Source organism: Xenopus tropicalis, chromosome 1 (assembly GCF_000004195.4).
Source record: "Xenopus tropicalis strain Nigerian chromosome 1, UCB_Xtro_10.0, whole genome shotgun sequence".
NCBI classification, from domain to species: Eukaryota; Metazoa; Chordata; class Amphibia; order Anura; family Pipidae; genus Xenopus; species Xenopus tropicalis.
The window spans coordinates 36167770-36188661 of NC_030677.2; the positions used below are offsets into that span (position 1 = coordinate 36167770).

Here is a 20892-nt window from a genome sequence, read left to right on the forward strand (position 1 = left end):
CATGATGTAGCCAGTGATATTCTGAGACAATTTGCAGTTGGTCTTTATTTGTGGCTTTTCAGTTACTTAGCTTTTTGTTGCCCTTCTAGTTTGGCATTTCAGCAGATATCTGGTTGCTAGGGTCTTTTTACCTTAGCAACCAGGCAGTTGTTTGAATGAGAGACTGGAATATGAATTGGTGAGAGATTGAATAAAAAGATAAGCAATAAAGTTAACAATAAAATTGTAGCCTCACAGAGCAATAGGTTTTTGGGTGCTAGGACTAGTGATCCCTGATTTGAAATCTGAAAAGATGCATGAGATGAAACCAGATAATTCATAAACTATAAAAAAACCAACTGCAAAGTTGCTAGGAATATGATGTTCTATACCATACTGAAAGTTAGCTTAAAGGGGTGGTTCATCTTTAAGTTAACAGGCTTAAAGCATATTTAAGAAATTACTTCTAGTAATTGTTTTAGCCATGCAAGGCAGAGAAAAATACTGACATACAGAATGCTTCTTCTCTTCTGCTCCTTTTTGCCCTTTGTACATGCACACAGACACAGATGCATTTTCATATGTGTATACACAATTCTATTAATACTTTATACACCCTCCAAGAACAACAAATTAAAAACAAAAATGACAGATCTGAAATTCTTTATTTTACATATTACATTTCAAGGCAGAATTGAGTTGCTTCTAATCAATTTTAAACATGAAAACTGTAAACAAGTTTGTTCTCAATAGAAGGGCCTCTGAGCCAAGCAGTCACCGCAGATTCTGAATACGTGGAACCTGTGCCCCTATAACCAGTGCTGGCATTAGGTACCAAAGTTACAGAATGTTAAGCAACATAAGCAAAGTGCCAGCAGCACAAGATTTAAGGGGATTTCCCTGCATTCAGTAACCAAGTAGGAATTCCACCTTATCATCTCAACACTTTTAAAATGAGCAGTAGTGCCAGCCGTACCTTATGTTTCTGCACTAGCGAAAGGATGAATATGAAGGGTGTGCTTGGGCCAGTTAGTGACCGCTGTATGGTGTTACATGATACACAGCAGCCTAAGCTACTTTATACGTGGGGCAATAATACTGCATTCTATCGGCTTCATGACACTCACTGTATGGACTGCTCCCGAATAATCTCTCAGTTTCAGCTGCAAGTAATACCTGGGGACATGTTAAAACAGAAACTGCCCACTAGATGCAGGAAAATGTAGTGCTACAGGGGTGATCTTCCCTCAGAGGATAATACCCACATGAATGTGTCAGTAATGTACCTGGTACCACTAGTGCTATGTACGCTGCTGCTGCTGCTGCTGCTTGCAATAGAAGATGAAAGGGACACCACCATTGGGGAAATTCCCCATATTTTTTATAATCCCAATACCTGGATGTCAGTGCCACCTTCTTCAGCATATCCCTGCCCAGGCTGGTGTGCACAGCCACTTCTGCAGACAGCACTTACTATATAACATGCAGAAGCCTGTCAGTATGGGGAACACCAACTAGACTTATAAAAGATATTTTAAGATTGTAAAAATATAAAAAAAGGAGTAGAAAAAATAGACTTTACTCAGAATATAGCTAGAAACAATCTCATATAAAAGTACATGGAATAAACAATGAATATAGTTTGTTCTGGATCCAGAGCGTGACCGTGCAGCTACCATTGCTCTGTGATTTTACTGCCTTATTTCAATTTGCTGTAATGATTTTTTTTCTTTTTGAAGGAATTAAACAGTTACATTCAAAGCTTATTTGGTCTTTATAAAAATGTTAAACACTACCCAAGAAATGTTTAAACGTAGCTTGAAAAAGATTTATTTACAAATAAATTAGCTTGTGAATTTGAAGCCATTTAATCATGTTGCAGATGTTCTCTGGCAATAGGCAGCAGTAGCTGAAAGCCCAGAGTTGTCATACTTAACCAATCATGTGCTTTGTGTTGGGTTCCCTTCCCAGAGTGAAAGGGCTCTAACCATTTGTGGTTATGGTGGGCAGCCATTCCAGGAGTTCTCCCACTGCAGGTGTCCCTGGCTCTCCAGTGGTAGTTATACTCTCTGTTTCTTATGAGGCAGATCCTGCAGACTGAATTTGGGAATATCTGCTGTTGGTGTGAATGGGATTCTCTTGGATGCAACCTTTTTGCCAATGGTTTCCACCTATAAAAACAAAATTAACACAAAGGAGAATTCAACTAAAGCAGAAATGTCATTGATGTAGACATGCTCCCAACATGCAGTGCAATTTTATGTTCTCTTATGTGAAGTGCTTATATTCAATGTATAATTAAAAAAAAATAATATAATATGCCCCCATCCTCTGGCGCAGATTTCCTTGGGATAGATGATGAGGGGACATAGGTTGTGTAGCGCAGCAGATGTGACATCACTTCCGAAACGTAGTGGGGTGTATATAGGTTTGGTGCATCCTTGACAACAGCTGGTGAGAGGGGAGGGTGTCATTGTACAGAGGGAACTTTCCTGACTCCATGGGTGAGGTAGGTGCCAAGGGTAAAAGACAAAATCACCCATTACTGCTTTATAATAAAAGAAAGAAAATCCTGACTCAGCACTCAGTAACTTAAATCAATATTGTTCCATTTAGCTACATATTTAGATCCTAGAATTAGTGATTAGGATGATCAGGCAATAACTCTGCTCTGCAAAAACAAAACACAATTCTGCTTTAGGTTAGCATGATACATGTTGGTGAACAACTAACCAAGTGCTTTCCATGACACCAGGGTGCAGTACAGTTTGAAACACTTGTCAAGTCTCAACAAATGAACCAGTTATTTTATGGGCAGATCATTCTTCGGATATGAGTGGCCATAGAAATACATCTCCTTTTTACTCGGCATAAAGAGATGGTTGGTATTGCAGCCTACAGAAAAGGAGATTTTGTGATAACTCACCGTTAAATCCTTTTCTCTTAAGACGTCTGTGGGACACAGGGACCTTGGGTATAGTATCTACTAGCAGGAGGCAGGACACTAGAAGAGGAAGAAGAGGAAGAAGCCCCTCCTCCCTGCTACTATACCCCCTGTCACTTCCTGAGTGAACCAGTTTTGTCAACAAGATAATAGACCGTAAAACAGAACTATATACACAAGGCAGAGAACCTTCCAAAGGAACCGCTTCCGGGGGGGAAGCCCTGTGTCCCACAGACGTCTTAAGAGAAAAGGATTTAACGGTGAGTTATCACAAAATCTCCTTTTCTCTTGCAGATGTCTGTGGGACACAGGGACCTTGGGGACATACCAAAGCTGCCCCATGAAAGAAGGGTGGGAGAAGCGGGTTCAGGCAACTGCTGCTTGCAGTACCTTTCTCCCAAAATGAGCATCAGATGCTGCAAATATCTCAAATCTGTAAAATTTGGTGAAGGAATGAATGGAGGACCAAGTAGCGGCCCTGCAGACCTGTTCGGCTGAGGCCCTGTTTCTGAAGGCCCAGGAGGTGCTAATTCCCCTGGTGGAATGGGCTCTGATACGGAGAGGCGGCGACTTCCCTTTGGCAATGTATGCTCTGCGGATAGCCTCCCTAATCCAGCGGGAGATTGTGGTCTTAGAAGCCTGAGCACCCTTCTGGGGCCCGGAAGGCAAAATGAAGAGGGATGTAGATTGACGTATGTCCTTGGTCCGGTGTAGGTAAAACTTGAGCGCCCGGACCGGGTCCAAGGAATGCAGAGACACTTCCTTGGGGGAGGACGGTTGCGGGCAAAAGGACGGAATGGTGATGTCCTGGTTGATGTGGAATGAAGATCCAACCTTAGGAACAAAGGAGGGCAGAGTCCTGAGGACCGCTCGGTCCGGGTGGAAGACCAGGTACGGTTGGAGGTGAGATAGTGCCGAGATCTCGGACACTCTCCGAGCTGAGGAGATAGCCAAGAGAAACACTGTCTTCCATGTAAGCCACATCAGAGGGATGCTGGCCAGGGGCTCAAAGGGTGGCCCTTGCAAGGCAGTGAGCACAAGGCTGAGATCCCAAGGGGGAAGAGGATCCCGGAAGGGGGGGTGGAGCCGCGACACGCCCTGTAGGAAGGTCGCCACATCCGGAAAGGTCGCTAGTCGTCGTTGAAAGAGGACAGATAGGGCTGAGACCTGAGATTTAAGAGACCCTAACGAGAGCCCCTTTAGCGAGACCCGACTGGAGAAAGGACAGTAGCCGGGGAAGCGAAAAAACCTGGAAGGAATGGCCCGCGGAATCGCACCAGTCCTTGAAGGTCTTCCAAACTCGGTGATAGGTCTTGGAGGATATTGGCCTCCGGGCTGCCATCATGGTGCGAATGACGTCTGGAGGGAACCCCTTGCGTTGGAGCACTAGGGACTCAATAGCCAGGCCGTCAAACTGAGGAAGGCTGGGTCTGGATGAAGGATTGGGCCCTGCATTAGGAGATCGTGATCCAGGGGCAGGCGCCAGGGTTCTGCCCTGCTGAGGGCAACCAGATCGGAAAACCAGGCCCTCTTGGGCCAAAAGGGGGCTACAAGGATTACAGTGCCGGACCCGGCCTTGATCTTCTTGATGACTCTGGGCAGAAGGGGCAGGGGGGGGAAGATGTACGCAAGAGGGAAGTTCCAATTGGCTGTCAGAGCGTCCGCTGAGAGAGCCAGTGGGTCGCGACATCTGGCCATGAATTGGGGAACCTTGCGATTCAGGCGAGAGGCCATGAGGTCCACGTCTGGGAGGCCCCACCGATCGACGATGCCCTGGAAGATTGTGGGACTTAGGGCCCACTCTCCTGGGTCGAGCTGCTGTCGGCTTAGATAGTCGGCCTGCCAGTTTTCGAGGCCGGGAATGTAGACTGCCGTCAGTCGAACCTCGGAGGCCTCGGCCCAGGTCAGAATCAGACTGACCTCCTTGAGAGCCTGACGGCTCCGGGTCCCGCCCTGGTGGTTCAGGTAGGCAACTGTGGTGGCATTGTCGGATTGTACCTTGATGGCTTGACCCTTGAGGAGATGTTGCCAGTGGAGCAGCGCCAGACGGACTGCCCTGATCTCTAGAATGTTGATAGGTAGGCGAGCTTCGGATTTCGACCAAGTCCCCTGGGCCGACTGATGGTCCAGAACAGCACCCCAGCCCTTGAGGCTGGCGTCCGTGGTGAGAAGGCGCCAGGTGGGTTCCTGGAGAGGACGTCCCTTGGCTAGGTGAGAGGTGTTGAGCCACCATGCAAGAGAGAGTTTCGTCCTGGGGAGAATCTGAATCCGTTGGGACAGGGATTTGCGGTTCCACTGGAGCTCGCGTAGGTGAAATTGCGCGAAGGGGACGGCCTCTATGGCAGAAACCATGGATCCCAGAACCTGCATTGCAAGGTGGATGGAGGGAGATGTGGAATGGATCAGACGACGACTGAGGTCCTGGATCCGAGAGATCTTCTCTGGGGGGAGGAACACTCTCTGCTGTGCTGTGTCGAAGATCATGCCCAGGAAGGGCATCCGGCGCGATGGGGTAAGACGGGATTTTTCTCGATTGATCTTCCAGCCCAGAGATGTCAGCGTAGTTATGACCAGGCTCAGCTGGGATGTTGCCAGAGAAGGGGATGAGGCCTTGAGAAGAAGGTCGTCCAGGTAAGGTGTGATGGAGACGCCCTGAGATCTGAGGGATGCCGCCGCAGCCGCCATTATCTTGGTGAAGATGCGCGGTGCTGAGGTGAGACCGAAGGGGAGGGCCGTGAACTGGAAATGGAGATTTTTGACAGCAAAACGCAAGTATTTCCAGTGGGGAGGGAAAATAGGGACATGTAGGTAAGCGTCTTTTATGTCCAGGGCCACGAGAAACTCGTTGGGGCCCATAGCAGCAATCACCGACCGGAGAGATTCCATCTTGAATCGGGCGAACCGGAGGAAGGAATTGAGCTGCTTGAGGTCTAGTATCGGACGAAAGGACCCGTCTCGCTTGGGTACCAGGAAAAGATTGGAATAGAATCCCCGGAATCTTTCTCCTGGGGGAACATGCATGATCACTCTCTCGTCCAGCAGGTCCTGAACGATAGAGAGGAAGGCGGACTGCCTGAGGGGGTCCTGGGACAGTCGAGACATGAAAAACCTGTTTGGAGGGTTGGATTGGAACTCGAGGCGGTAACCCGACGATATGACCCTGTGCACCCAGTGGTCCGAAGTGAGACGGAGCCAGGCTTCGTGGAAGAAACGAAGCCTTCCTCCTACGGGGATGGGACTTCCCCCCTTGGGGTAGTCATGCGGAAGTGGTCTTGTCGGTAGGCTTGGCTTGGGGCCGTCTGCCCTGCCAGGAGTACTTGGGACGTGTCTGAAACCTGGGCTTGTTGGAGGAGTTCTGGGTTGTGGAGTCTCTGGAAGGACCGGGCTTGGAGCCTCTGGGACGAAAGAAGCGGCCCTTACGAAAGGACGAACGGTTCCTAGGTTGGGGGAGGAAGGTGCTCTTTCCTCCCGTAGCTTGACTAATAATCTTGTCGAGTTCTGGCCCGAAAAGAAGCTTGCCCTTGAAGGGAATAGTGGTAAGAGACTTTTTAGATGACATATCAGCAGACCAGAGCTTCAGCCATAGAGAGCGGCGTGTCGCTACGGCAAGAGCAGAAGTCCGACTGATGGCCTGGGCGGAGTCTAGAGAGGCTTCGCAAAGATATTCAGAGGCATCGCGAATCTGAGAGGCAAGGAGAGCAAGCTCCTGTCTGGAAGAGCCCGTAGAGATGCCCTCCAGAAGGGAAGTAGACCATGACTGCACGGCCCGTGAGACCCAGGCCGAAGCCAAGGCCGGGCGAAGGCTTTCCCCTGCGGAAGTGAACATGGCTCTAAGGAAACTCTCCATCTTTTTGTCCATCGGATCTTTGAAAGAGGAAGAATCCGGGACGGGAAGAGCTGTGTTCTTAGACAGGCGGGACACTGGCGCGTCCACTGACGGAGGGATGGACCACTTATCCAGGGCTTCCTGGGGAAAAGGATAAGAGCGTTGAAAACGCCTAGAGGCCTGAAAACGCTTTTCAGGGTGATCCCACTCCGATTGTACGATGGAGTCGAGTTGGTCATGGGAAGGAAAAACGGAGGCGGTCTTCTTCTGGCGCTTGAAGAGAGAGGAAGAAGCCTCAGAGGTGGATTCTGTGCTCTTGAGGTCAAGACAAGACATGACCGCAGCAATAAGAGTCGATAGCCTCAGGGGAGGCTTTGGCTATGTTGTCGGAGTCCTCCGGCCCGTCGGAGGAAATCTCGCCCTCGCTTAGGGATTGATCCTCCCAGGTGGCCGAGGCGTGTAGGGACTCCGTGTCGCTGTAATCCTCCAGGCGGAGGAGTGCTTGTCGCTTGAGGGACTTGGAAGGCTGGGTCTCATCCTTGTCCAGACGATCTAGCAGCTTGTCTAGACAAGCTGCTAACTTAGGGATGCCGGTGGAAAGTTGAACCGCCCAGGGAGGAGGGTCCTGGCTGGAGGATGAGGTCTGCGCCGGAGCATCCAAGGCCAGAGCGGGAGTAGAAGCCGCCTCTGGAATCTCTGGGGTAGGGGGGGGAAGCGTATCCAGAGCCTGGGAAAGGGGCTCAGCCGGGAGTTTGGAACAAGAGGAACAAAGGGGTTCCTTTCTGCCAGATGGGAGACGCTTGCAGCACTTGGCGCATGCTAAGTATTTAACTCTGGAGGAGCTGGAAGCCCCCCTGGAAAAGGGACCTTCTGGAATGCCCTCTGCCATTGCCACGAGACAGAGCAGGTTATGCAGACAGACAGAGAAAAAAACTCAGCAAAAAAGACAGATTTGGCTTTGATGCGGTAAACAAGCAGGGATAATATGTGCTTTTTTTTTTTTTTTTTTTTTTTTTTTAATATATATAATATATATATATATCTGTATCAGAAAGTCTATATATATGTACACAATATAGAAGCTTTCCAGAGAAAAAAGCAGTCCCCCCACACAGTAACACACTCAGTGGAATATGAGGTCCCCAACTGTAGTGGAATATATATATGTATACATGCAGCTTAAAGACAGGTATAACAGCCAGGCAAAAGACCCAGTAACAGACCCAGCACAGCCTTGCCCGTTCCTGCTATTCCCCTACCAGCGCCCCCTCCTACATAGATACCGGCCCTGTGTCTGAGGAATCCAAAAGAGCAGTCAGGAGCTGTGGCAGAGACGTCCGATCAGGATGGAGAGCAGAGAGAAGTGGCGCGAAGCAAAAGGCGCGCGAAACCAGGAAGCGCTCCGAAAATGGCGGCGCGCGATGACGTCATCGCGCTGGAACGCAAGGGGGACGCGGTGGAACGCAAGAGGAACGCGGTGGAACGCATGGGCGCAGGCTGGCGGGCTGTGGGACCGGCTGAACCTGGGCTGCTGGGGGGCTGCAGACACTGACCTGGAGGATTCAGATCTGAAGGGGGGAGACACCGGACAGCTTCTGCGCTCGAGGTAGAGGCAGGGATTTTCTGTGTGGCCCGCTCCAAGGGAGGCTTACTGGCCCCGGTGCTGCGATCCCACGTAGGGGGAAACCTGTAGAGGGAACTCTGTTGAGGCCCTGTAGGATAACCCCTGGTGCCAGATTAAATCTGGCCGTAGATTGTCAGAAGAGCTGTGAGATGATCCTGTCTCCTAGGACACTAGAAAAAAACTGGTTCACTCAGGAAGTGACAGGGGGTATAGTAGCAGGGAGGAGGGGCTTCTTCCTCTTCTAGTGTCCTGCCTCCTGCTAGTAGATACTATACCCAAGGTCCCTGTGTCCCACAGACATCTGCAAGAGAAATGCCTTCACTCAGGAGCTAACCATTACTAGCCACTGAGATAGCCACTTGCCATTACTAGCCACTGGGATATATAAAAACATGTAGAGGGAACCAGTGGCACCAGCCAGCAGATATATTCACAATTATAAAAGGGGTTGCTAGTACAGATCCATTTTTCTATGGCTTCTCATCCAGCTAATACATTTCACATTTCCCTGATTCATACCCTTTAATAATCAGAATGACTAACACCAATGGGAAATGTTTAAGTAATTGCCAACAGTTAAGATTCCACCCAAAATTTCCAGGAAAGGGTTGTGATCTGTTCGCCTGAACATATGGCTTCATCTGTTCCCCTTGGTGGAGGGAAGTGCAAATTACATCATGTCTGCACAGGCAAAGCCATGTGGCTGCTGGATATTTATCCTCAAAGCACAGAAAAGGTTACACATAAACAGGGAAATCTTATGTAAATTGCACAAAATCCTGCAATCTCAGACAAACAGGTCACTGCAATACAGCCATCGTGATTAATATTGGCCTGCTGTTTATTATTCATTCACACAATTAGTGCAATACATAGGGGTACACAGGACTTTGTATCCCAGTTACATTGGGAGATATAACAAGAAAACCACAGGAAGGGGACAGAAGTTAGAAAGCAGGCAAATGGCCCCTTACAATATAATCAGCTAAAAAGGGATAAAAACTAAATCTCAGACTGACTCAGATTAAGTGAAGTACAAACACACCTTGTTGCTCTGCCCTGGATGTGTGAGGGAGAGAACACACTTTTTAAAACTAAACTTAAAGCCTGCCTCTTGGAGCACACACACACACACAGCATCTAATCTGGAAAATAGCACTTATTGTTACACACTGTAACCTACAGCACTTATATTTGCCTACTTGTGTCTGTAGGTTACCCTCCCATATAGATTGTAAGCTCTACGGGGCAGGGATCTCCATCCTCTTGTGTCTGACTCTTAACTTATTGCAACTGTATCTTGTATTTATTGTTATACTTTGTGTTTATCTATTATTATCTTAATAAACCCCTGTTTGTATTAATCTATTCTACTGTACAGCGCTGTGTACATAAGTAGTGCTTTAAAACTAAAGAAATACATACATACATAAATACATGAATGTGAGAGAGGGAGAGCCATGGGTCTGACTGGTCCCTGTGTGAGAGAGACCTAAGAGCCTGGGACCAATGGCCTGAGAGGGGCCTGTGAGAGAAAAAGATGACCTGGGGAAGAACAGGGACTGAAATACTTGAGGGACTGTGAGTCATACAGACTTGAAAGTGGGAAAGTCTTTGTAGGGACTTGGGCAATAGGGCCTCATCTCATTAGACTGTGAAGCCACCAGTGTGTTAGGTAATGGCTTCAGATTTTCTTTTCTGTATTATTACATCTTTGGAGAAGCCTTAATTAAACTGTCCAAGGGACACTCCTTTTTTGTGAACATCTTTAAGCTAGACACACACACACAGTTACCACCAAAAAAAAAAATTTAGTCAAGAAACCTCTTGCACCAAAGCTGGTTGGCTAAAAAAAAAGAACACTGAGCTGCTGGATGAGCCGATCCAGTGCATGCATAAGGTTATCGAGCTACTCAAAAAAGCAGGGACAAATGTGCATGTATCAGTGTATGGTCAGCATTACTGCTGATCTTGACATACAAGAGCTATGTAATTGGGAAGCTCACTTACCTGGAAGCCAATATTTTGCAGCTCTCCATGAAGTTCATCGAGAACACGTCTTCCATCAAAAATAAAGGCTGGCTTCAACATCATCCTGTGTATTCGATTAAAGTCCAACTCCTACAAGACAGACAATGCTCAGTGGGTCTAGTTTAGCAGCTAGGAGCTGTGCATCTAGAACTGGACTACAGTGCCCTTCTTCAGCACAGATTAGGAGCCAAAAAAGCAATCAGGTACAGGATAATCTACTGCTCTACCACATTTATTGACATGCAATCCAAATAAAAAAAAGTATGTTGAAATGCACATTTTTTGCACCCCCGGAAAGGGATAGCCCTTAAAACAGAGGGACAGCAGTGCAATCTCTGTACCTTGATGTTTATGCTCAAACACATATCCAATAAAGGTGGTGGAGTATGACCACACCCATTATATATATTTGGCTTTTTTATTCTCCCAATATACAGTATAGGTGCACTGTGTATATGCATTTATTATGCTCCACATTAAAAAAAAAAAAAAAATTGTAGAAAAGAGCTAAAAGCTACGAGGTTGGGCAGGGTCATGGGTCAATAGGTGTGCATAGAATATATGCATTTAGTTATATGCACCTCCTAGCCCCATTAGTATTTACACATAGCACTGTATACAGCCTCTCCTATACAACTTCTTGTAAGGTAGCAATTCTAAACTGTAGGGCTGACCATGTCTATAGATCATTCAGTGTTCTCCTGGTGGGCCCAGCTTAAAGTTCAGTTAGGGTGAGATTTGGGGATGAAAACACATTTTCAGCCCTAGACTGATTCTGCATACTATTACAGTATAAATAGCTGCATATCTGTTCATAGTTCAGCCACTTTAGTATATCAGATATGGAGCATACAACAATGTTTTATATTTATTATAGAAATAGTGTGTTGAATATACTGTATATGATCTGGTAGTTAACAGCTTTGTAGTCTATAGCAATAAATCTATTCTACTACCAACTGCTTGATCTGTGTCATTACAATACTTGTAAATATATAGGACAGTACCTGGCAACTCCAAGCTTTGTAAATGGGCCAGGTAGAAACCCCAATATTACCTTAAACATATCCCACTCGGTGCAGATTACAATAGCATGAGCATTCTCACACGCTTCATATAAATCCGTAGAAATGTGGACCAGCTGGGAAACTGTAAGAATGAGAAAAATATAAATCTTAGGTTAACCAGATAAAGCATAAAATGAATATACCCTCTGGGTATGATTCACACGAACAACATGCTGTTACAATGTGGAAAAACCAGAAAAGCAAGAAGTGAAAATATGTGAACTCTCTTTTTTATAAATGTATTTATGCAAAGAATGAGTCAGATTACAAACCATTAAAAAAAAATAAAATAGTTCCTTAGAGTAAAGTTTTTTTTTTTTGTTGTCTTTAATCTGCATTGTAATCCCTTGCTTTATATACAGAAGAATGGCTTAAATGGGTGCCATTATAGTTCTGGAACTTTCCTTCTGTGTCTGCACTGTAAACAGTTAATAAAGAGATCAGGGCCAGATGCATAAATGTTATACTTGCACAGTACTTATTATCTGTGACTGGGTTAATCCCTGTGGGGCATTTCTCATGTGTGTATTAGTGGAAATGCTGGTTTTACAGCAGTACTTCCTGACTAACCAGAAAACTATAACCTTTGGTGTGCCAGGCCCTTGCATCCCTCAAATGATGAAAAGGAGGTATTATAGTTTATTTAACAAAATGTTTTGGTTTTTTATTTTAAGGTCAAAACACTAACATTTTACATGGGGGCTAAATAAACATGCTATCTACACACACACACACACACTCACAATATGCAAGAAGCAGTTTTCCAGAGACCCAAAGTTCAAAAACAATAGTCTCATACATGCCCAGAACAAACATACAATGCTTTACAAGGTGGAGCTGCCCTACAGCCATAGCAAGATCAAAGCATACATAGCATTAAAGCTAAAATATTCCTTCCCCAGGGTGGAGGGGGTACACCTTGGGTACACATAGGTGAGAAAGAGAATAAGTTGACATATGCCTGGAACACAAACCCAATAAATTACCTCTGTCATCTGGTGCAACTCCAGGCTGGGACAGGTCCATTATTATTTGCTCCCTTGGAACTTTAGGATCGTAAATATGCAGCTTTGCACCTTCATCCATGAGGTATTTGCTAATATAGATACTGGAAGACTCTCTAATAGAAACAAAACCAAAGAATTAACATGTGTTTTCAAAAACAAATTTGGCAATGAGAATGTTGTATGGTAACGGAGGTTCCGTGGCATTGTCATGAATAATAAAATGCCCTACAGATTATGTATTTTGCTTGTTTTTTTAAAAAAAAAAAAGTTTTTGTGCAACCTATCAAAAACCCACCCTAAATGAATCCACTGCAGTTAGGTGTGCTGTGTCACCAGTGGATTGTAAAGCAATGCAAACCCTAGATTACTCCTGCCCAACCCTTACAAACTCAGCAGAAAGTGTTCCTTGCATATCACAAGACTAAGCTACATGAGACTCTCTAATGCTTATATAGCCTTTACCTGAAGTCAAGATACCGTGAGATTTCCATAACAACTGTCAAAATATTTAAGACAATAAACCTTCAAGTTTCATTTACCTAGTATCACCGGTGTCCTTCTTAAATGCAAACCCAAGGAGAGCGATCTTCTTGTCTGCTACAGTGTTAAACAGGCAATCAATAATCCTGGTAGTAAACCTTCTTCTCTGATAGTCATTCATATCAATAACCTGTCACAGGGAGAGAATAAGGCATATATAAGCACAAGCTGAGTGGCAAAGAGATTACTAGCATATCCTCCACACTTAGGGCCAGAGTTACCAATGCTGGAATTTCTAGTCATTTATCAAGAGTAAAGACCATGAAAAACACAAATACAAAGCCATCTAAAAGCTGTCAAGGTCATGTAGAAGTCAATGGGAGCTGCCCTAGGCAGATTGTAACAATCTTTATTTAAATTTGTGGTTTTAGATGTTTTCTGGGGCATTTCTGTTTGCAAACACTCCAAATCTTTTATAAAAACGAGGATTTCAAGGTTTTTTATTCTTATTTGATTGTGCTTTTTTATTGAGTTTATTTTATGGTAGAAAAATCCATTAAAAGTACAAAAAAATAAAATTTTAATAAATTTGCTCCTTGGTGTCTAAAAAAAAGTTGTTTCAGCCATCGATGTTGTACCTGTTGCCAGTATCTCGCCACTTCATGCAGGTTCAAAACTTCGCACAAATACACCAGGTTCAAGACATCCTTCTGGAAACAGCTACCACCAAATCCTATAAAAAAAAAAAAGCAGCATGACACCAATATCACATTACTTGAAAAAGAGACACCACACATTACACATTAGAGGGCACTTATCATGCTAAAAATGGGCGGCCATGTTATTTAGCATGCATACGCTCCCTCATTATGTGCCGTAAGAGCTGTGGATGTTACTCACCCATTGACGTCAAGCATAATGAATGAGCTGCGGCACTTGCTCCTTATGCTTATGTGGGTGCCACAACATGGCTGCCTAAACTGGGATCTCACTCCAGGTTCAGGAAGCCTAGCACTATAGGGGGCTAGTTATGAAAAAAAAAAAAACAACTATGGTTTCCCCCAATCAGAGTGTGGGCTCTATTACCATGCACCTCTGGTGGGGGAAGCAATTTTGGGGGATTTTATCATGCTACAAGCACCAAGTGACACATCTAAAAAATTTATATAGATTATACTTTGTGCTTATTTGTTCTGAGCAATCAGGTATATTTTCACTACAAGCCCAATGAAGATGTATTGAAAGTGAATAATGCTTCATTACCAACACTAGCTTTAAGGAACTTGTTTCCTATTCTCTGATCCATTCCAATAGCTCTAGCAACTTCCTCCACATCTGCTCCCGTAGCCTCACAAAGGGCACTGATTGAGTTAATACTGCTGATTCTCTGGGCAAGGAAAGCATTGGCTGCCTACAACCAGAAGTAGAAAAAGACAGAAAAACTTAAAAAAAAAAAAAAAAAAAAAAAAAAGCATCAGGGCAAAATACAGTTTGATAACCATAGGATGAGATAAAAAATACTCATACCAATTTTGATAATTCTGATGACCAAGTATTGGTTGTAATAATTTTTTCTGAGGGTACCCAGTGTTCATAAACTTCACATAGTGCACGCACGGCTTTTTGACCCTCAGGTGTCTCATCTCCACCAATTAGCACCCTGTCCGGGTTTTTGAGATCCCGGATAGCAGTTCCCTCTGCAAGGAATTCTGGGTTAGACAGCACCTGTGAGAATATGAAAGGGAGCAGGGTTTTAGACATATGTAGTAAATAGAACCAATGCTTTTCTTCACAAAAATAATTCAGTTGATACCACTGTGGCACCTGCAATTGCAATATAACAACAGGCAACAAAACTAAAACGAGAAGTTCAACTTTTATAGAAGTACCTACAGTATTAAAAAGATGTTCCCTTTAAAAAGTACTAAACAGTGCACAGACCTTGGATTTCTAAAATTGACAGTATATATAAAAAAACCTGTACGCAGTGTAATTCACATGCTCACAAAGGTCAGTTAATACCTGTAAATTTAGTTCAGGCTTTGTGTTGGCATCAAATATTCGCCGAATGCTCTCCGCGGCTCGTACTGGCACAGTGCTCTTTTCTGTTACGATTTTGTAACCGTTTGAGTTTTGGACAATCCTTCTGGCACAAGCTTCAATATATTTAAGATCCGCTGCCCGGCCTTTTCCCATGCCATATGTTTTTGTTGGAGTGTTGACCTGTCAATATTCAAGGAACACTCTGTATACATATATCTTAGAATTTTATAAATGAAACAATTCAAGAGAATGTCAAAAACGACTTACAGAGATAAACACAAGGTCAGCTTCTTGTATTGCTCCATCTATATCCGTGGAGTAAAACAAATTTTTTCCTCGACAGGACTCCACTACTTCTTTCAACCCAGGCTGTAAAAAGACCATAAAATATGAAAAAAAAATTCTGGAATTTTGGGGGGTTGCCACAGACTGCTCCCCTTAAATGGTAGCAGAAAGTGTTTTACGTAGCCCTGAACTCCATGATTATTTCCATCATAATCACAGGTATAAGGCTACTTGTAGCCACCATAAATTGGAAGCAGTTTTCATTGTTCTGTCACTTTAAATGGCAAAACTGACACTAGCAAGTCAAACTGAGTGACATGAAAATGAGTCAGAGCTATATATCAAATGTAACTTCCTCTGAACTTTTTCCTGTGCACCCTTTGAGAAGGGGTGGAATAGATAACATTAGCTAGAATACAAAGTGCATGATTGTTTGTTTAAGTTCATGCACACAAATTACAGCATATAAGACATATTTTTAAGAAATACAGATCATTAAGATATCCAATAACAAATATGAAATGCATTTTTTACTCTGTGTGTTTGAGGGAAGGATGAGTGTTATGGATACTGGATAGGTGTGGCATTAACTTTCACTAGCCAAAATAATTTTGTCTCAGATCTTTTCCTGGAAAAGTTGCAAATAAAAGCCAATGGAAAACACCAATGTGTCATTAGCCCCAACCCCAATGTTTAAACCAAGTGACCCATTATTTCTTTTGTTATACTGCTACATTTAAATGGCTGCAGCTAAGCGCTAATAGACCCAGTAACCAAAGCTACAGAGATCAGAAATGGAAGAGCCCAGAGGAATGGCTAAAGCTACAGCGGTGCATCAGAATGTGATTGATGGGAAAAGGTTTGGAACTGGAACCATATACAGATTTTAGCATGACTGTCAACGTAAACACAGATACAAAAGAAATGGCCATTACCTCATAAATTGGGAGTGTGTCTGAATTCCATGCATTAATCCTTGCTTCATTCACATCAACCACTGTCACTTTGATATCAGGACACATTTGGGCAATGACACTGCATGTTGGACCCCCAACATAACCGGCACCAATGCAGCAAATCTTCTTAATCTGAAACATTGTTTACCTTCAAGAAAGGAAACATTAATGAGCAAGTGAGGTAAACAGAGATGTGCAATAATCTGTAGTTCAGCAGTCATCATGGTGGAAACAATAATATTTTATAATATGATTTAACAGAGAAATATAATTATATTTTAAAAATGTATGTGTTTCTGAAATTACAATAACGAAGAATTTTACAGGTCGCATTTTTTCCCAAAAATAACCATCATTGTAGTGCCAAAAAAGCCTGTTACCTGACATGGGTCTTCTCCCACTTCCAAAACAAAGCCCCGATTATCCAGCACATTTTCAAGTTACTGCAGGGTTAGCCACTAATGTTAAAGGGGAGGTGACCAATGCAGAGTCATGGGCCTTAGACTGACCCTACAATAGCTGAATAAATGTGCCTCAGCCTATACTATGGTAATTGCAACAAACCACACAAACAGCCACCTCACATTACTAAAAAGCTGAAATCGCAATTCTGTTGCCCGCTTACAGTTAATGCAGGGAAGCCAATTGCAACCATGATCAAACTCAGGCCTGGGTGTTATATGTATCAAATCTATACCAGTAACAAGAGAGGAGTGCTCATTTGCACACTTCTATGCCAGGTTCATGCCTCCTTTTACTTGAAAAACGTGTTCCGATATTAACTTCATGTCATGTGCTATTAATATGCTGGAGGAGCCTGTTGAAAAACAAGAAATACTTTTCCATGCAATCTCTCATAAAGGGGACGGAAATTCTCCCATGCTTGTTCATTCTAAAAATGATCAGATAGAAGTGCCAACTTAACTATCCACTTGCTATGTAAATTAACAGGAAATCCCTGGCTTCTCAGAAGGAAGTAGTAACTGCTCATTATTTCCTTAAAGCCCGTTTAAGTGGCTTACAGACTGAATGCTATGCCTCTGCTTTATTTAGTGGGTGCAGCTATTACACTGAAATTCTGGCAGAAAATGATACACTGCATAAAATACATGAATATTTGTGTGTGTTTTGGCATCTACCACTTTTCATTTATGTATCATTAGTGTTTTAATCATGAAATACATAGACACTTATGCAAGTGTGTAGTTTTAGGCAAGAACTAATCATGGGCAAATAATTTAATTCTCATGACAAAGATCAAACAAAAGGTTTTTTTTGGTGAGGGAGGAATTAAATAAGCCACAAAACGGAGACACTAGAGACATGAAGTAATCAGCAGCAAATAATTCATATAAATGATCTGGTTAAACCAAAAAGGATTCATACGTAAGAGAATTGGGGTAGGTAAGGGAGTTACGCAAGCTCTAGTTACTCATGTCCTATGCCTAATGAGTTCCAGACTGGAGACAAAGAGCTCATATATACAACTTCTCCCCTGGGAGCTGCATTTCGCTTATCCCAACACCACACAGCAGGGCCTTTCAAGGAAGCATTTTTTAAATTTGCCAGATTTTGTATAATGGTTATGGAATCTAAAGAAATCAGGGTTTTTTCAATACAAAATGTGCAGTTCGTGTGGCCTTGCCACAACATGAATGAAGGGAACAAGATCTGAAGTAATAAAAAAGCTTAAGTAAATAATGCTGCACACAAAACACAAGTTTAAATTAATTTGGAACAATCCTGGTGGCATGCTGCCATTTCAATGTTTAGAGCTTCTGTAAGCAAATGAAAAATGCAAGAAAAACAGCTTCCAGATGGGGGGTTGGAGGGGGGGGGGGGGGTAGGGAATGGTGTAATTATTTTTTGTAGTCATTTTGTTACAGCAGATGTGTATGGCTCTCCAAAAACTTAAACTGGGCTACAACCTGGTCAGCAATTTGTTTCATTTAGGCCATAAACACAAGAACACTTTCTGCTGAATATACATACCTCTCTGTTATAGCTGTGGATTAAAAAGCAACAGATTTGGCCAGATTTACTCAACCATGCGCCAAGCCGATCCAATCATTTGTACCCCCCAAGGTAATGGCTGGATCATAATAGGTGCCTAGGTAAAACGGTCAAAAGGGGACTGCATAAATGGACTGATGCAGTCCTTGCCCATTGGGGTTTTTTAAGCCTGCCCAACAGATACAGTATCTGTCCAGATCTCATCTGGATTTTGGTCAGACAGGGCAGCAGTTTGCCCTACCTACATGTGCTAATAAGCTACCAATTCAGTCCGAAGACATAAAGTAGCAGCTAATATTGACCTAAGTATGGCCCAATTTATACACTAAATTTTATCAAGGCCAAACTAATGCCCACTGAGCTAAATTGAACCCCAGCCTGTCCTGTAGGGTTTCCTTGTGCCACTACCCTACTGTTGTGCTAGTAAGTTATTGAGAAGTAAGGTATGTAAAGCAAGACTCTTTGACAAAAGATGGTGAGTCTACAGTGCCCAAAACAGTGTGGGAGAATGAACCATTAATTTATTGCTTTGGATATTCCTTTAAAAACAAAAACCTAAAAACTGGAGAGACTTATTTATATACCCTCATATGAGCCCAGTGAAGATGGCATCCAAAGCAAACACATTGGTTAAGTATACTGCTTTAGTAAACTCCAAGTAATGGCAGATTCTATTAATGCTTTCAAGTTGATTTTTTGAACAAACATAATATCAAGGCTATTTTTGATACTAGCCTTGGACTAGCCTTGTAATACAATTAGTATTGATGTTGGTATATATAGTCTACGTATGTGAGTGGATAGATAGGTCAGTATGGGTCTGTATGTGAGTGGATAGATAGGTCAGTATGGGTCTGTATGTGAGTGGATAGATAGGTCAGTATGGGTCTGTATGTGAGTGGATAGATAGGTCAGTATGGGTCTGTATGTGAGTGGATAGATAGGTCAGTGTGGGTCTGTATGTGAGTGGATAGATAGGTCAGTATGGGTCTGTATGTGAGTGGATAGATAGGTCAGTATTGGTCTGTATGTGTGAGTGTGCTGGGGATTGCTTAAAGAGGTTGAACTTGATGGACTTTGGTCTTTTTTCAAACCAACTAAACTATGTAACTAGGACTGTAGGTGCTTCCATGCTTATATGGCTAATGCTCAGTGTTAATGAATATTTGATTTGCAGTGAATGATTACATGCCTCAGCCATAGGGCTTACATGTCACATTTTAAATGACTGAAGGGTAATTAAAGATAGTTTTAGTTTTTTCAGATCTCTCAAAAGCTACAGATCTATTTACATGGCATCCTTTTTACTTTCTCTTAGCGTTACTTTAATAAATGTTCATAGGTCTTGCAGAGACAGAGGATTAATACAGTTCACTTGCCCATCCCAAAACAGTATGAGGGGCACAAGTGGGACATCCCTGATATATTATTAGGACCTCCACCCATGATTTCCAAGAAAATTAAATTTCTAAGCAACTTTATAATATAGATTAGCTAAAAAGGTTGAAGGTTATTGGTACGTTGGGAGAACAAACCAGTATTTGTTTATCCATTTCTGTTCTCTGGTTCTGATATTGCAATAATGTAGCAAAAGTAGCCTTCCCCAAGTTTGTTAGTCAGCTGGCTACATCTGCTACATTGTTTCAAAAGTCAGAACCACTATTACAATATAAACAATAGGAATTGTATTTTACAAGTAACATTGTAACCACTGCAATTTTTGTAATGCATGTATATTCGAAAGTTGCTTAGAATGACATTTTCATTTAATATGCACCAAAAGTGTCAGTAGACATGCAGTTAAAAGAAGATATCTGCAAAGCTTGTCCTTTGTGCTACAAAATCACTTATCAGGATGACTTTGTGATGCTTAAGGTCCAACGCAAAATGGCATTCCTGCCCTCCTCATAAACCTACCCCACAGCCCAGGAATGCAGGGAGTTGTAGTCAAATGAAAGCATGGCTTAGGTACCCCTCATCCAGAACATGAGGATTGGTCATTCCCCAGCATGCTCTGGGCGGCAGCACCAAGTGTGGGAAATAGAGGCAGAGCAGTGGCAGTAGCCCAGCTACAGTAACATGGGGAAAGGGGAGCAGGCACTTACCTTGCCGGAGTAGCTGGGACACAAGTAGTACCACCCCCACCAAGAGGGGAACCCATATACCCGTTAGCAGGAGGCGGGGGAGCAGTGGGTGTGATTTTGTGACGCAGTTACGTAGGGTTGGAGAATAGACGCAAAGAAAGACGTTCTGGGGATGTGGCAGTCCGGGAGGGGGAAGCAGTGTGTGGGCTCAGCGGTCAAACTAGCAGGCGTCTGTAGCAATGAATGAGTCCAGATTACCTTATTAATGGTCACTTGCTCCGGATATAGATGGCGCTCGGTGCCCTCCTTTTCCCTTACAGCATACAGGAGGGGCAGACGCACATTTAGAAGCGATTCACCGTATTAGTACAAATCGCTGCATGTCTAGTTCCCGAAACATTCGCTTTGAGACTGTAGCGCCACCTAGGGGCATTACTCTGCCTGTGTGGGGAGGTGATGGGCGCTTTTTTGTAAAGACAATTTTACAAACTTCTGTGCTTATGTACTACTTGTTAAAATTATTGCAAGAACCTTGTCAAATGAATGAATGATG

General features: G+C 43.5%; 1 protein-coding gene across 2 annotated transcripts; it reads right to left on the reverse strand.

The window, feature by feature from the left end:
- Positions 1–625: 625 nt before the first annotated feature.
- Positions 626–20717, reverse strand: ugdh (UDP-glucose 6-dehydrogenase). Of its 2 annotated transcripts, none has more exons than XM_012961511.1 (12): positions 20598–20717; positions 16222–16390; positions 15269–15370; positions 14981–15181; positions 14486–14683; positions 14222–14369; positions 13597–13691; positions 13018–13148; positions 12458–12591; positions 11462–11553; positions 10384–10494; positions 626–2150 (listed from the first exon to the last, which is right to left on the reverse strand). In XM_012961511.1, exons 2-12 carry the CDS (start codon positions 16381–16383, stop codon positions 2040–2042), a joined length of 1485 nt encoding a protein of 494 aa, XP_012816965.1. In that variant the 5' UTR covers positions 16384–16390; positions 20598–20717; the 3' UTR covers positions 626–2039.
- Positions 20718–20892: the final 175 nt, after the last annotated feature.

Coding starts and splice junctions, on each gene's coding strand:
- ugdh (XM_012961511.1), bottom strand. CDS start 16,383: ATGTTTCAGATTAAGAAGATTTGCTGCATTGGTGCCGGTTATGTTGGG. Junction 13,149..13,596: donor TGGCGAGATACTGGCAACAG/GTACAACATCGA, acceptor TCCCTGTGACAG/GTTATTGATATGAATGACTA. Junction 11,554..12,457: donor AGTTGCACCAGATGACAGAG/GTAATTTATTGG, acceptor TCATTCTTACAG/TTTCCCAGCTGGTCCACATT.